Genomic DNA, 15,071 nt, shown 5'->3' on the forward strand with positions numbered 1-15,071 from the left:
AGCAGGATGGTGTGTAACTCAGAACAAAAATGAACCTCGTGAGACTCACAGGGTAATGGTATAAATAACATGTTAACAATGTTATACATGTCAAACTCAGCTTTGCATGCTTTTAAAATGTTCTATCAAGTATATGACAGTGTCAAACATTCCCACTGCAAGAATGTATATACTTCAGATTTTATTCATTGGTTGATTAAAACATTCATAAAGTGATTTGTAAAGTGATTTGTATTTTAAACAAGAAAATCTCCCTCTACAATGTATAAACACTCCAAACGTACCACCATTTCTGTAGTACTGAAAAGATGTGTATCCTGTTCACTGAGCTTTGAAACACCTGCAGTTGTGGTACAAGAAATGTATTAGTTCCTTTAAAGTATCATACTTTTCTCCTAAAATCTATATTTAGTGGACCAGCAAACATTCAGGAAGTCCCTTTGGAGCATGAGCAGAATGATATGCACGCACGAGAGCACACACACATAGATACATACGTACATACACACACACACACACACACACACACACACATATATATATATATATATATAGATAGATAGATAGATAGATAGATAAATAAACACACACATACACATACATACATACAAACATACACACACAGAATATACAGTGTGTATGTATGTATATATATATATATATATATAATATACAATGTGTGCGTATATATATATATATATATATATATATATATACAATTTTTTTTTTTTTTCATATGTAATGGTTTTTATACTGTATTTTCAATCCCCCCTTACCCTAATCCTAAAACCTACTTCTCACATACAAACTGATTTAGAAGCTTGTTTCCTCATGGGAAACAAAATTAACATTACTATCCTTGTGGGGACATTTGGTCCCCCTAACCTAGGGAATACCAGGTACATACACACACTAAACTAAAACTACCTGTCTTCAGTATTCTTATTTGCTCTGATGACCTTTCATCTTAATTTTCCTTGAAAAGAAGTACACATTAGCATAATTTTACTGAAAATAAATACTTTCAAATAATATACTTAAGTTTTTGGACACTTAATTGCATTTTAATTACAATTAAATTAAACAGTATTAGGGTTTAAATTGAATTTTTATGTAATTAGTTGAATGTAAGAGTGCTTAAGTAGGATATTGTATGCACTTTATTGTTTTTGTTTTGACTGTACTTTGTACTTAAGTGTGTTAAGAAACATAATTGTTTAATTTTATAGTTAATTGACTACTTTACAATGAGACACTGAACTTGCTGAAATTTGTCTTGACAATTAATCTTAGCTCAGGTTTTAGCAGCAAATATTAACTCTTTAATTTCAAGTAGCAGATAATTTATAACATACTGTAAAGGTAAGTATAATTTTAAAGGAATTGCAAAGGTTTTTCAAAAATATGATACATACTGTATGTCACCTTTAAGTGGCCTTTTATTAAGTTAATATTATATCATCTCCAAGTATATTTTTTTCAAATACACTTTTAAGATTTGAAGTACACTACAAGTGCACATTCAGTACAATTAAGCAGAAAAAAGTGCAGTGTGTCATGTGTCTTTTCTTTTGTGTCAAAACAGAAGAAGTTACTATGAATAAATCGGTCAGCAACATACAGTACAAACTTTAGACACTATCCTCAGAGTGTGCGGAAACCACACAGTAAATTAGATGTGACTAAAGCCACACTATATATCCAGACAATGTAAAGAAAATAGTCCATCATTACTGTTAATTCACTGAAAAAACGTAATGCTTTATGTACAAGATGATGACATATAAGATCCTGTATATGTTTGTGTTTGTGGCCAAATCACATCCATGCGAATATAGTTCAGATGTACTCTTGTCGAATGATATTTGTGTCCCTAACCCTCTTCTGGAACTGAAAAACTATGGCAAAGCTCTTGTGGGGAGTATGGGCTGGAGTTAAAGACAGGACCTCTGAGGCAGCTCTCCAGATCATTGGGAAGTACAGTTTGACCTGTGAAAGTGCTCTGGTCTATATCTCCTGTATCCACAATCTTCTCATTCTCTTCCACTTCTCCATCCTTATTGGAAGCCGTCTTAAGGGGAGCAAGGAGATCTTCAAGAATGCCCAAAGAGCCCAGCACTCCATCCATAGCTAAGAAGCTATTAAGACGTCCATGTATCACGGGAATACAGGATGAATCCCAACAGAAGTCATCATGTGATGGCGGCGCCAAGAAAGGGAATTGGTCCTCGTCCTTTAGCTCCTCATCTGTAGTCTCAGAGATGTCTTCGTTTCTCTGTGAAGCTGTCAATAGCTGAGGTTTATAAGGAGAATCAATACATAATAGATTCGTTGTGGGTGTTTCTGTGACATGAAGCACAGTTGGATAAGAGTCTTTTCTCTCCAAAGATAAACTGACTTCCTCAATGGGAGTTAAGGGAGGATCATTGTCTCCAGGAAGAGCTTCCCAAGGGACATGACTGTCATCCTGAGAGCAAAAAAAAGGTATTAACAAGAATGGCAATGCAGTATGAAGACAATGTTGCTCCTGCAAGTCTACCTTTATTTTTGTAATAGCAGGTGCAATATTGTATCAGTTTTAATGCATATTAATATTTAAAAACGATCATTTTACCCAAAAATGAAAAATTCTGTCATTAAAGGGTTAGTTCACCCAAAAAGGAAAATTATGTCATTAATAACTCACCCTCATGTCGTTCCAAACCCGTAAGACCTCCGTTTATCTTCAGAACACAGTTTAAGATATTTTAGATTTAGTCAGAGAGCTTTCTGTCCCTCCATTGAAAGTGTGTGCACGGTATACTGTCCATGTCCAGAAAGGTAATAAAAACATCTTCAAAGTAGTCCATGTGACATCAGAGGGTCCGTTAGAATTTGTTGAAGCATCGGAAATACATCTTGGTCCAAAAATAACAAAAACTACGACTTTATTCAGCATTGTCTTCTCTTCCAGGTCTGTTGTGAGCACGTTCACTGCAGTGTATGATATCTGGTTCGCAAACGAATTATTCAATGTATCTGGATCTTCTTGAACCAGTTCACCAAATCGAACTGAATCGTTTGAAACGGTTCGCATCTCCAATAAGCATCAATCCACAAATGACTTAAGCTGTTAACTTTTTTTAATGTGGCTGACACTCCCTCTGAGTTAAAACAAACCAATATCCCGGAGTAATGCATGCACTCAAACAGTACACTGACTGAACTGCTGTGAAGAGAGAACTGAAGATGAACACCAAGCCGAGCCAGATAACGAACAAAAGACTGACTCGTTCACGAGTCAAGAACCGGTTGCATCGGTTTTCGGATCACCGGTAGTGATGGGAAGTTTGGTTCTTTTCGGCAAACCGGATCTTTCGGACAGTTCGAGTCAATAAACCGGTTGAAGAAAACGGTTCACCGGTTCTTTTGGCGATGATTGCCCTTGATTCAAGCCTTCGGTTTACCCACGCTCATAACATTAACACAGAGTCAGTTAAAAATCAATCACCAAAAGAACCAGTTCGGTTCAGACACGCTGTTCGATTTGTTGAACTGGTTAAAGAAGATCCACTTACATCGAGTGATTCGTTCGCAAACCTGATATCACTACACTGCAGTGAACGTGCTCACAACAGACCCAGAAGAGACGAGAATGCTGAATAAGGTTGTAGTTTTTGCTATTTTTGGACCAAGATGTATTTTCGATGCTTCAACAAATTCTAACGGACCCTCTGGTGTCACATGGACTACTTTGATGATGTTTTTCTTACCTTTCTGGACATGGACAGTATACCGTACACACAGTTTCAATGGAGGGACAGAAAGCTCTCGGACTAAATCTAAAATATCTTAAACTGTGTTGCGAAGATGAACGGAGGTCTCACGGGTTTGGAACGACATGAAGGTGAGTCATTAATGACATAATTTTCACGATGAACTAACCCTTTAATTACTCACTTTGTTCATTTTCGGAACAAAAATTAAGATATTTTTGATGAAATCAGGGAGCTTTCTGATCCCCAGACAGCAATGCATCTGAAATGATCACAGGCCCAGACATGTAGCAAGGATGTCGGGAAAATAGTCTAGGTGACATCTGTGGTTCAAGCATAATTTTACGAAGCTACAAAAATGCTTTTTGTGCGCAAAGAAAACTAAAATAACAACTTGACTCAACAATTCTTCCTTGAATGTGTTGGTCCAGCTGCTGCCTATACAAGGTCAGAAAGCTCACGGATTTAATCAAAAGTATCTTAATTTAATTTAATTTGATTACATTTAATTAAAAATTTAAGTACAATTAAGATTATTAGGGGTTGTTCACAAAGTTTTCGCATTTCTGCATTCTACTTTTTCCATTCCACTGTTTGGGTGAATCAAATCATTGATGGTTTTAGCTTGTGTTGTCTGCTTTTTCACTCTTTTCTTAACTATTTTTTACAACCCCGGATACTGAGGACATGTATAACCATGACATTTCTGCTACTGTGTTTCATAGTGGGGGAAATTCTGGCGGATTTTTTTCTCAGAAATATGAAATGTTTTGTATTTCTGAAAGGTTGCATTTTCAGGCCTCCTGCCCACATGCCAAACAGGATACAGCTTCAGTATGCTTGTCCAGTTGCTGCTTTTCTCAAATACAATTGATGCCAGCAGAAATTCAGCTGTTATGTTGAGCTTCTGTGGCCACCAGAAGTTCAGTATGTACAGAGTATTATATACATAGAAGTTCAGAGTACTTCTATTTAAACACAACATGTCTGACCTTTGAATTAGAACCCCCTCCAACTTTGTGAGCTACTAACAAACCCATATAACAAGATCACTTGTATTGCATGGGTCAGAGAAGGCCTCCAAACCGATAATACTGCATGTTGATTGTAACACAACTAAAATGAGCCTGAATAAATAAACGCCATTACCTTTAGTAGTTTTATAGCATTGCTGTTATCAAATTTTGGTAGATTTTCAAAAATCCAAGAGACTCCAATGGACATGCACATTTTCATCATTCTGTAAAATAGAGTTTTTGAGAAATAAGTGAAACAGTTACACACTAAGTCACACATATCTTTCACAATTTCATTACATTCACACTGACTGTAACATTATGAAAGACTGTAGGAATGAGCCACATTGTGAAACTACTTGCACAAATGAAAGTGCAGACACTTAGTAAAATCAAAACCCCCCAGTTCAGCACGTCACCTTTGCCGCACACATTTCAGGTACATCAGGTTGGCCAGAATCACCATAGGAACAGCAGCAGCCAAACAAATCCCAGCTATCATTCCACCTGGAAATACATTAAGCACATTAAGATTAACACATGATATGAAATTGTTGGAACAATTATGCATTAACTGTTCCTAATATCTTTAAAATGACTTCATAAGTGCATACTCTATCAATAATGCATGGATGTTATTCAATGTCTTGATTGTATGCATGCTATGCAACTGTAACCCATACCCTACAAAATGAGTAATATTTTAGTCAGAATGTGCACCGAACCTCATGCTGATTCTCTTAAAAGGACAGTATGGTTTTCTTTCATCAGTAGGACACAAAAAAACGTCTCAGGTTATTTTTATTCATACAATGAAAGTGCTGTTTTGGATCTCAATGCAAGCGAAATCTTCGAAATATCTTCTTTTGTGTTCCACGGACAAAGAACATTTAACAGTTTTGGAACATGAGGATGAGTAAATGAAGATGGAAGAATTCACATTTTTTAATATAGCAACATCAAATCAGTACTTTTCTTTTTTTGTCCAAAATTGTACTTCCAAACACTCTTCCCCACTTATTGATAATTTCTGCAGAGACTTTATGGAAAATCTATGTTTGTCATTCTAACTTTTTTTCAGTTATCTTTGATCTTTCTCATTTATTTCAGAAGGAAAGGCACCTGTTTTCTTGTCTGAACCAGTGTTGTATGACACTTTGCTGTGACAGCAGCAAGTGGTAGGTTTTCCTTTAGGCCCTTCACCGGCAGAATTCCAAGCAGAGACAAGGATATCGACACACTCCTGCTGGCCTTGCAGCTCCCAACTCAAACGTCTAGGAAATGCGTTAGGCATAGTTTCTGCAAGAACAGATGAAACATGAAGAAACCAAGAGTGTTTACGGGATGTTTCTTTTAACAGAAAATAATCAAACATTCATTTGTATCACTCACACTCTACTTTAGCAATGACTAGTTAGCTGACTGACAATTTGTATGTGACCCAGGTTTCATGGTTAAGGGTCAGAGATCTAAGAGTAACTCTGTAGAATGAAACATCAAAGTTAAACTGCTCATGTAACTGTTCAGCAGGGTAGAGATATTTAACACTGACAAAAAGCCGTTATGTACTTTTTTGTCTGTTCTGCGTTTTTTGACAGCACCGTTATTCCCCTGGATAATAACAGACATTTTTTTAATTACTGTTGTCTGTTTAACAGCTTGGCTAGAGTAGCTTATGTTGGAGACAGAAACATTTGCACACAGCCACATGCCTTCCGCTGTTGTCTCTACTTCCTGTCATGCCTAAAGCCACATGTTAAGAATAGCTGCTGGGTCTCATTCGCATCAGCCGGAGCTGTTACTTTGAACACACAGAAATGAGACAGAAGACAGAGGCCCTCGAGAGATTCTAGTGAAACTCTAGAGAATATGTGAATACACTGATGCCCAGCAAAATCAGGCAGGGCATAGCTACGCCCACTAACATAGAAACCACACTTTACTCTCTAATAATTTTGTGTCACCACAAGGATTTTATAATGTTAGAAATTGAAAGTAATCTTAAGCATATGAAGCCCATCCATGAATAGTTTTCAGTTTCAGTTCAAACTAATATGTGGGCCTGTCCCTTTAAAAGTGACATCTTTTTTCCAACACCTCTACATTTTTTATTTCACTTGTAAAATATTACCTCGACATAACAATAAACAACAACAACAATCTTAGACAACCTGCCATAGATCAAGTTTAACTGGATTTTTAAAACAGCACAACAGCCCTAAATAAAATTATAGTACAACTAATCTTTCTTTTTTTCTAATAAATGTTGCTCTTTTGAAAGAATCCTGGAAAAAATGATCATGGTTTCCTCAAAAATTTTAAGCAGCACAACATTTTCAATACTGATAATAATAAAACATGTTTCATGTGACACAGAAGACTGGTTTAATGGCTGAAAATTCAGCAGGAATAAAATAAATTTTAAATCATAAAACTGAAAACAGTTATTTTAAATAGTTAACATTTTTAACATTTCAAATACTGTAAATGCAGCCTTGGTGAGTTTAAGATAATAAAAAAAATTATAATAAAATAAAAAACGCTGGTTGCTGGCTGGTTATATAAAGATGTTTTTTAAGATTGTTGTAGCAGGTTTATGCTTCTCTCTCAAGCTGGCAAAGCTTGCTTTATACTCAGTTTCATATGTTGCTGCATCAGGGTATGACAGACCAAAAAAAAAAAAAAAAACTAAGCTGGTTTGAGCTGGTCGGTTGGTTGGTTTTATATGGGGTTTTCAGGTGGTGAAGCTAGTAGATTAGTTGGCTGCCCATTTTAAACCAGTTAAACATAAGCTTGGCCAGGCAAGTCCAGCTAAAACCAGCAACTTAGGCTTATGCTGGTATAGAATTTATTTAAAACATTTTTAAAAACTGGTTCCCATGTTAGTTGCTACCAAAATCCTTAACTTATTTACACTAAATCTTTTGCGGTCATAGTTGTGCAACACGCAGAACATCAGTTTTAGTCCATTTATGTAGAAGTGTAGGGGAGTGGGGTTACTGGAAGAGGATGTGAACCCTTTCAGTAAATGGTGGAAAACCCTGCTGTCAAACTGTGGGTGTGTGACAGTGATGAGTCTCAAACCAAAGACAGGTAAAGTCTTTCCACTATGCTAAACCCACAAAGGTGCACAGCATCACTTTTGGTATGAGGTTATAGACACCTGAGTGGCTGTTAAAAAATAACAACAAAAAAGCATTGGGTTTTATATTGAGACAGTGTTAAGGAACAAACAAAAGTTTTGATTCTGTGTGACAAACCACGAGACTCCTCCCCTCGGGCACACTGACGCAAACCACAGCTCATCACACCCACAGACAGCTGTTTTACTCACGATTTTGAAGAAGTATCTTGTCTTTATGTCTCTGGACGTAAATGGTGTAGTTTGTAATAAATCCCCTTTGTTTATCTTGATTAAGCTCTTCCCATTGAATCAATATCTTTTTTTCCCCTGAATTAGTAATTGACACATCTGGACCAGCTAGAGGCTCTGAAAAATAAAACAACAGGGTAGATTAAGAGACCAAATGACCCTTCAGTCACTGAACAGCATTTAATAATAATAATATTAATAAAACATGAAAAACTTTTACTTTTTTAAATTCTACTGTTTTTAATAAACTCATAAACTGACTTTTTTTTTTTTTACAAATTGTCTGTCACTGCCCTCTTGTGGCAATTTAGAGGGAGCGCTCTATGACTCTATATCTGACATATTACTAATCTGAAAGTGAAGTGACATTCAGCCAAGTATGGTGACCCATACTCAGAATTTGTGCTCTGCATTTAACCCATCCGAAATGCACACACACAGAGCAGTGAACACACACACACACACACTGTGAGCACACACCCGGAGCAGTGGGCAGCCATTTATGCTGCGGCGCCCGGGGAGCAGTTGGGGGTTCGATGCCTTGCTCAAGGGCACCTAAGTCGTGGTATTGCAGGTGGCGAGAGAACTGTACATGCACTCCCCCCACCCACAATTCCTGCCAGCCCGGGACTCGAACTCACAACCTTTCGATTGGGAGTCCGACTCTCTAACCATTAGGCCACGACTTCCCGAATCATAATAATGTTAATTAAATTTATAGTTTAACTGAGTCCGATATAATTAAACTTCACCTCATCAGAATTTCTATGAAGTGTAACACGTAAACATGAACATGTAAGGAAAATGTTTACTAAGGTTCAATACTATCTAGTCATCAAAAAAAGGAATAAATTACGTTTTCAAAATGTGTTAGCCTACAATAGAAAGCAAGCAAGAGAGAGAAACTGCAAATACAGTAAACATGTACTTACTCTCTTCCTTTGCGTAAACCTGAACAAATGCAGTGTCTGAAACTCCACTGGCTTCTTCAGTATATAAAGAAATGTTATACAGGACACCGGCTCGCATACCTGCAAGAACAAGTTCAGAATTGTTTGAGGTATTTATAGGTTAATAAAATTTAAATAATAATCGCCATTAAAGCTACATTAATCTGCATAACATGTTATGCTGCGTTTTTAATTATTTTAACCCTTAGATGTTAAAATCAACTCTTACCTTGTAGCAATGTAAAATTGTGGTCTTTTCCTAATCTCTTCCATTCTAAGTGCATCGGGCTCTGTTGCCACTGCACTACAAATCCCAGAATGCCCTTCACCTCCGACACGTCCCACGCTAGAAGCACACTGCCCCCTGCTGCTGGAACTAAACGTGTTATCATGGAGGCTGGTTTACCTGTAACACACACACAGAAAACTATAACGTTTTCATTTAGATGTCTTGTAAATGAACACTTTCTGTGTATCCTACAAAACTGAAAAACTAAACTAAATGAAATAAGAAACAGGCTCTCCTCTCACCTGTGTATATCAAGCTGACAGACGCAGGTGGGGAGGAGCCGGCTGTAGTCACAGCACTGACGTTAACTTCTTCTGCGTTCAGCTGAAGAGATTGATGAGTGACGTGAGCTGGGCAATTCAGTTCATGGATCTCGCCTTGTTCTTTATAAGATAACTTGTAGTGTAACAAATCTCCACTGTAATATTCTGGTGTATAGCGCTGTAAGAAGAAGGAGAAACAAATAGGCTACTCATCAAGTGAGTTCATGTTGAGGGCAAAGGCCTGTGATAGTGCCCCCCCCCCCCCCCATATGAAATGATATTTCATTCTTTTTAGTCAGTTCTTTCAATGAACTGAAATGTGCTTCACAAACTAAACCGAGTGATTCATTCTCAGACTGGATTGATCTAGTTCACAAACAAAAAGAAAAAGTAAAATATATATTTTTTTCTTACACTCAACTATCATTTCGCTTCAGCAGACACCGATTTAACAAATGTCTTACCGTCATGTTTTTTTTTTTAGCACCAACTATGACCACTTGGCATATTATGGATGCTTTTATAAAAATCTCCATTTGTGTTCCACAGCAGAAAGAAAGTAAGCTTAAGCTTGAGTAAATGGTGAGAGAATTTTCCCTTTATTATTCTGTCCGTTCCTCCCATAAATCTATCATAACTCTCCAAAACACCTGGAATACAGACTAATATCTAATGCTCCACAGAAAGAAAGTGATATGCACTTTTTTTCAATTATGGTTCCAAAGAGGGGTTTTGGAAGCAATACCATAAAAGAACCATTTTAGGTTCCCCAAACAATCATTCAGTAATTGTTTCCTAAAAGAACCATTTTCTAGGACATTTTAATAATCTAAAGAACTTTTTTCCACCTTTGTCCAATGGAAAGATTTCATAGATGTTAAAGGTTCTTCATAGAACCATTGATTCAAATATAGAAGCTTTATTTTGGGACAACATGAAGGTGAATAAATAATGTTTTTTTTATGACAGATAGCACTTGGAATAAATGAATTAATGTGGGCTGCTAAACCAAGAAACAAGTAGACGAATCGTGAGAGATCACACGTCCGTACAGTGTAAACGAGACTATGCTATAGAGATTTAATGAGTCAGTACTTGCTAAAGTCATCTTTTATGCTATTGTGTCATATCAAGAAATGCTAAGTATTTTTTTTTACTCACATGTATAGATGCATTCAAAAGACTGATTAAAAGAAAGATATACTTCTGTGAATGACACTAATATTTCAGAACAGAATTTCAGAAAATTAAAATGAATAAGAAATATTTAAGATTTGTGAGTCACTAATCACTAAGAAAATATGTGACAATGTCCATGCAAACTCTTTTGCGTAAATGGAAATGTTTAGATTTGCAAAAAGAGTTTGACATTAATGTAAAATAACATTCAAAAGTTAGTTTTTTTTTTAAGAAGTTATTTCATTTTTCATTTGATTGATCAAAAGTGACAGTAAAGATTTTTCTGTTTTACTTTACTTAAACATTTTAACTAAAGTTAAATTAAACAAACTAAATTTAAAATAAACGTTGTTCTTTTGAGACTCCTGAAAAAAGTGTTTCCACAAAAAGAATCTGTTTATTTTTTAATAATAATAACATTAATCAGCTGCTCGAGTGCCAAATTATTTCAAAAACATGAAAAAATCTTACTAACCCAAAACTGTTTTAAAGTAATTTATGTTAAGTATACTATGTGTATAGTTTTTCCTTTGTTTGAAATCTTTGCTTTATTTTGTCCAGTAGGTAGTGCTCTTACCTTCCACAACACTGTGACATTCAGAGCTCCCTGAGTACTGGTCCTGCTGATGACTCTCCACACATCAAGCTTGTGTGAGGGTGCTACAACATATAAAACAACATTTTTGTCAAAACAATATGCTGATAAAACACATCGACTAAACTAATGTGAATAAAAAGGAATTACCAATTCCTGGGCTGGTTATATTAAAGGGCTGACTCCACATGCTACAGTTCATTGAAGTAACACACACTCTCAGCTCAAACTGATAGGGTGTCAATGGTTCTAAGGCTACCTGCATCAAAATACATCCAGCTTGGAGATCCTTCACACTTCCCTGGCCCTGATCAAAAACAACAGCAAAAATATCTCAGGACATTCAAGATATAGATGAGTTTTTTCTTCATCAGAACAGTTTTGGGGATTTGGAGCATTGCGTCACTCACCAACAGATCCTCAGCAGTGAATGGGTGCCATCAGAATGAGAGTCCAAACAGCTGATAAAAACATCACAATAATCCACACAACTCCAGTCCATCAATTAATGCCATGTGAAGCAAAAAGCTGCATATTTGTAAGAAACATATCCATCATCAAGATGCTTTTAACTTTAAACCATTGCTTCTAAAATATGAGTCTTCTATCTATAGTATTACCTCTCATCTTGTCTGAATTAAAGGAGAAATATACACAACACAGTCCAAAACTAGTTTTAAACAAATATTTTGGTAGATTTTGATGTGAGAGAACAACACTGAAGGAACTTTTTCACTGCAGGGAGTGTTTTTATGGATTATGGGAATGGCGGTTTAAGATTATACTGCTTTAATGATGAATTTGTTTCTTACAAACACACAGCTTTTCACTTAACAAGGCAATAATTCATTGATTGACTGTAGTCGAAGTAATGTGGATTATTGTGATTTTATCAGCTGTATGAACTCTCATTTTGACCTCACCTATTCTATGCAGAGGAGCAAGTTACACTCTTAAAAATAAAGGTGCTTAAAAGGTTCATCACAGCGATGCCATAGAAGAACCATTTTTGGTTCCACAAAGACCTATTCAATCAAAGGTTCTTTAAAGAACAATCTCTTTCTTACATTTTCATAATCTGTAGAACCTTCTTTTGCCACAAATAACCTTTTGTGAAACAGAAAGGTTCTTAATCAGATATTAAAGGTTCTTTATGGAACCATTTAGACAAAAATACGGGATCGTGAAGTACCTTTATTTTTAAGAGTGTATGTAATGTTAGTCTTTTCCAAACCTAATGTTCCTATGAAGAAACAAACTCATCTCCATCTTGGATAGGGTGTGTAAATTCTCAGCAAATATTCATTTTTGGATCAACTATAAACCTAAACTTTTTATTAAATATTTAACCAAAATAAAAAAATTTCACAAATCATTTTATATTTAAGAAATCAGTATTTGACCCTCACCCAGTCGTGGTTATCACGTGCTTCTCTGAACCTCAAAATTGGTTTCAAAATATCTTCTGAGGCATTCCAGCATATTGTAGGAGAAAGAGTTCCATTTTCAAACACAACTCGTGTTATATCTGGAGTGCTTGGAATTACTGAACAAAAACAATGTCAAAAAATAAACACATGATTCAGCTGAACACATCTATGCACATTTTGGTACGTCAAAACCATATCACTCTCACTTAGTGAAAGAATAAGATTAAACCGTCAAGAGCTTGTGATATGATCAAAATGAAAAAGTGCTTCAGAAATTAGTAAGTGTGTGTCATTTAGTCTCCTACCAATGTCCCAGATGGAGAAGTTGAAAGTAGAGTGTGACTCTCCTAATGCATTGTGACCTCTCACATGGACTTCATATGTCATGTTCTCAACAAACAGCGATCGGGAAATAGAGACCTGGCCGTCCTTGTTCATCACATACTGGAGGAGCTGGGATGTGCTATTGCTTTGCATGGAAGAAAGACATTAATGAAAGATTAAACACAAGAAAGTCTATTTTGATCTTTAACTCTATATTTGAAAAAATAGGATATATGATACAGCACCTTGATGTTATCAAACTGTTAAAATAAGAAAATTTGACATACTTACCGAAATGTCACTATGAAATTGGTAAGTAAATATGTCTCAGTTGTAACCACTAAAGAGCAGTTAACATACTCCGAATCTTGGTATGTGACGCAGCTGAATTTCGGTTTACCTGGAGGGTCTAAAGCAGAAAATTAATTAATAGCTGGATATTCATAATCAAAATCTGGTTAACTTATTAGCATTTTTTTTACCAAACAAAAAACATGTAGGGTATTAAAGGTATCACAAATATCACAGAATTTTGATTCATACATTTTATATTTGTTTATATTTCATGTACATGATCTGTTAATCATGAACAAATGTGCAGATGTCTCTTTCTTAAGCTATTTATCCCTTCAAAATTAGTCAGATTGAGTTTTACTTGAATAAAACCAGAGATTTTAACATGATAATATATTTGTTCTTGCATCTATGAAGCAAAGCGTTGGAAAACAGGTAACATACTTACAGCCAGCTTTGAAATCTTGGCCACAAACAGTGTGCCATGTGTCTCCTTCCTTCACCTTGCAGAGTAGCCAAAAACTGGGCTGAGTGATGGCTATCTGTGTTTTTATTACAGAGCAATTAATAGTTTCGAAAATGGTCTCTCCATTGAAGACTATGGCAAAGTGTCTCCCACAGTGCTCGGTGTTTGACTGGCAGCCTACAGTCAAGTTAGAGCCCAGGTGGATTACATTTGAATCTACTATCAGCTTTCCAACACAACTGACTCTGTAGCAGTCTAAACAGAAAGAGAAACACTGTTCATTTAAAAACATTCCAGTGTCAAACAAATATAATCACAATGACTTTACTCACCGCAGAATTTGCCGCTGAAAAAAAGGAGAAGAAAGACCACCTGCCAGACTCTGATGTAAAAATCCATTTCATGCCGTTCTTGTTCTGGGTCTCTATGATGATCATTGAATATTTTTCTCCACACTTCATGCCTAGTCCTTAAGCCTCTTCTCCTGTCTTCTCTTTTCTCTCAAATGCATTTGCATGAAGCAAACCAGCATATAGTCAGAACAAAAAGTGGGTTGCCTTCCCTACCATCATCCCTCCTTAAAGGTGTCACAGAAAACAGGTCACACATCTGCACGCATATCAAAGCCATTAAAAAACCACCAAGGTAGAATGTTACCAGAAAATGATAAGCTTGCGAACTGTGCAAATAGTCAGCATTCTCATGAGCGATACTTAATGTTACAAGCCCAATCTTTTCTATGTCAACCCTGTTTTCTCAGAGTTTGCCTTGCTCTTTTGAGGGGCAATGACCTAGATCTGTGGTATTTATGCCTGATATGAAACTCTGAAGTCTATTTCTACATGCATACATATTAAACCACCTTTTTAGTCATCAACAGTCAATAACTGCGATCACACTTACACTACTAGCACAGCATACATAAAATTAAATATGTTGATGTCACATTAACTTTAAAGTCATGAATTAAAGAATAATGATAATTCACATATAAAACTGAAAAATATATAGAAGTAGATGTGTCACAGAAAAAGAGAAACCAGACAAACCTTTCTGGTGGCGATTTCTCCTTAGTTTGGGCTCCTCTCCTGTTTCCATCATAGGTTTTCACTAGCTTGATCCACAGTGCTGACAACT

General features: G+C 36.0%; 1 protein-coding gene across 1 annotated transcript; it reads right to left on the reverse strand.

Annotated features, from left to right (window-relative positions):
• Positions 1-1,421: 1,421 nt before the first annotated feature.
• Positions 1,422-14,717, reverse strand: il23r (interleukin 23 receptor). Its single transcript, XM_059570933.1, has 15 exons — positions 14,267-14,717; positions 13,917-14,189; positions 13,466-13,583; positions 13,156-13,319; positions 12,830-12,966; positions 11,571-11,727; positions 11,403-11,485; positions 9,626-9,824; positions 9,324-9,500; positions 9,077-9,175; positions 8,106-8,261; positions 5,894-6,070; positions 5,191-5,278; positions 4,905-4,995; positions 1,422-2,467 (listed from the first exon to the last, which is right to left on the reverse strand). Exons 1-15 carry the CDS (start codon positions 14,331-14,333, stop codon positions 1,874-1,876), a joined length of 2,580 nt encoding a protein of 859 aa, XP_059426916.1. The 5' UTR covers positions 14,334-14,717; the 3' UTR covers positions 1,422-1,873.
• Between the last annotated feature and the right edge of the window lie 354 nt (positions 14,718-15,071).

Source organism: Carassius carassius, chromosome 17 (assembly GCF_963082965.1).
Source record: "Carassius carassius chromosome 17, fCarCar2.1, whole genome shotgun sequence".
Taxonomy (NCBI): domain Eukaryota; kingdom Metazoa; phylum Chordata; class Actinopteri; order Cypriniformes; family Cyprinidae; genus Carassius; species Carassius carassius.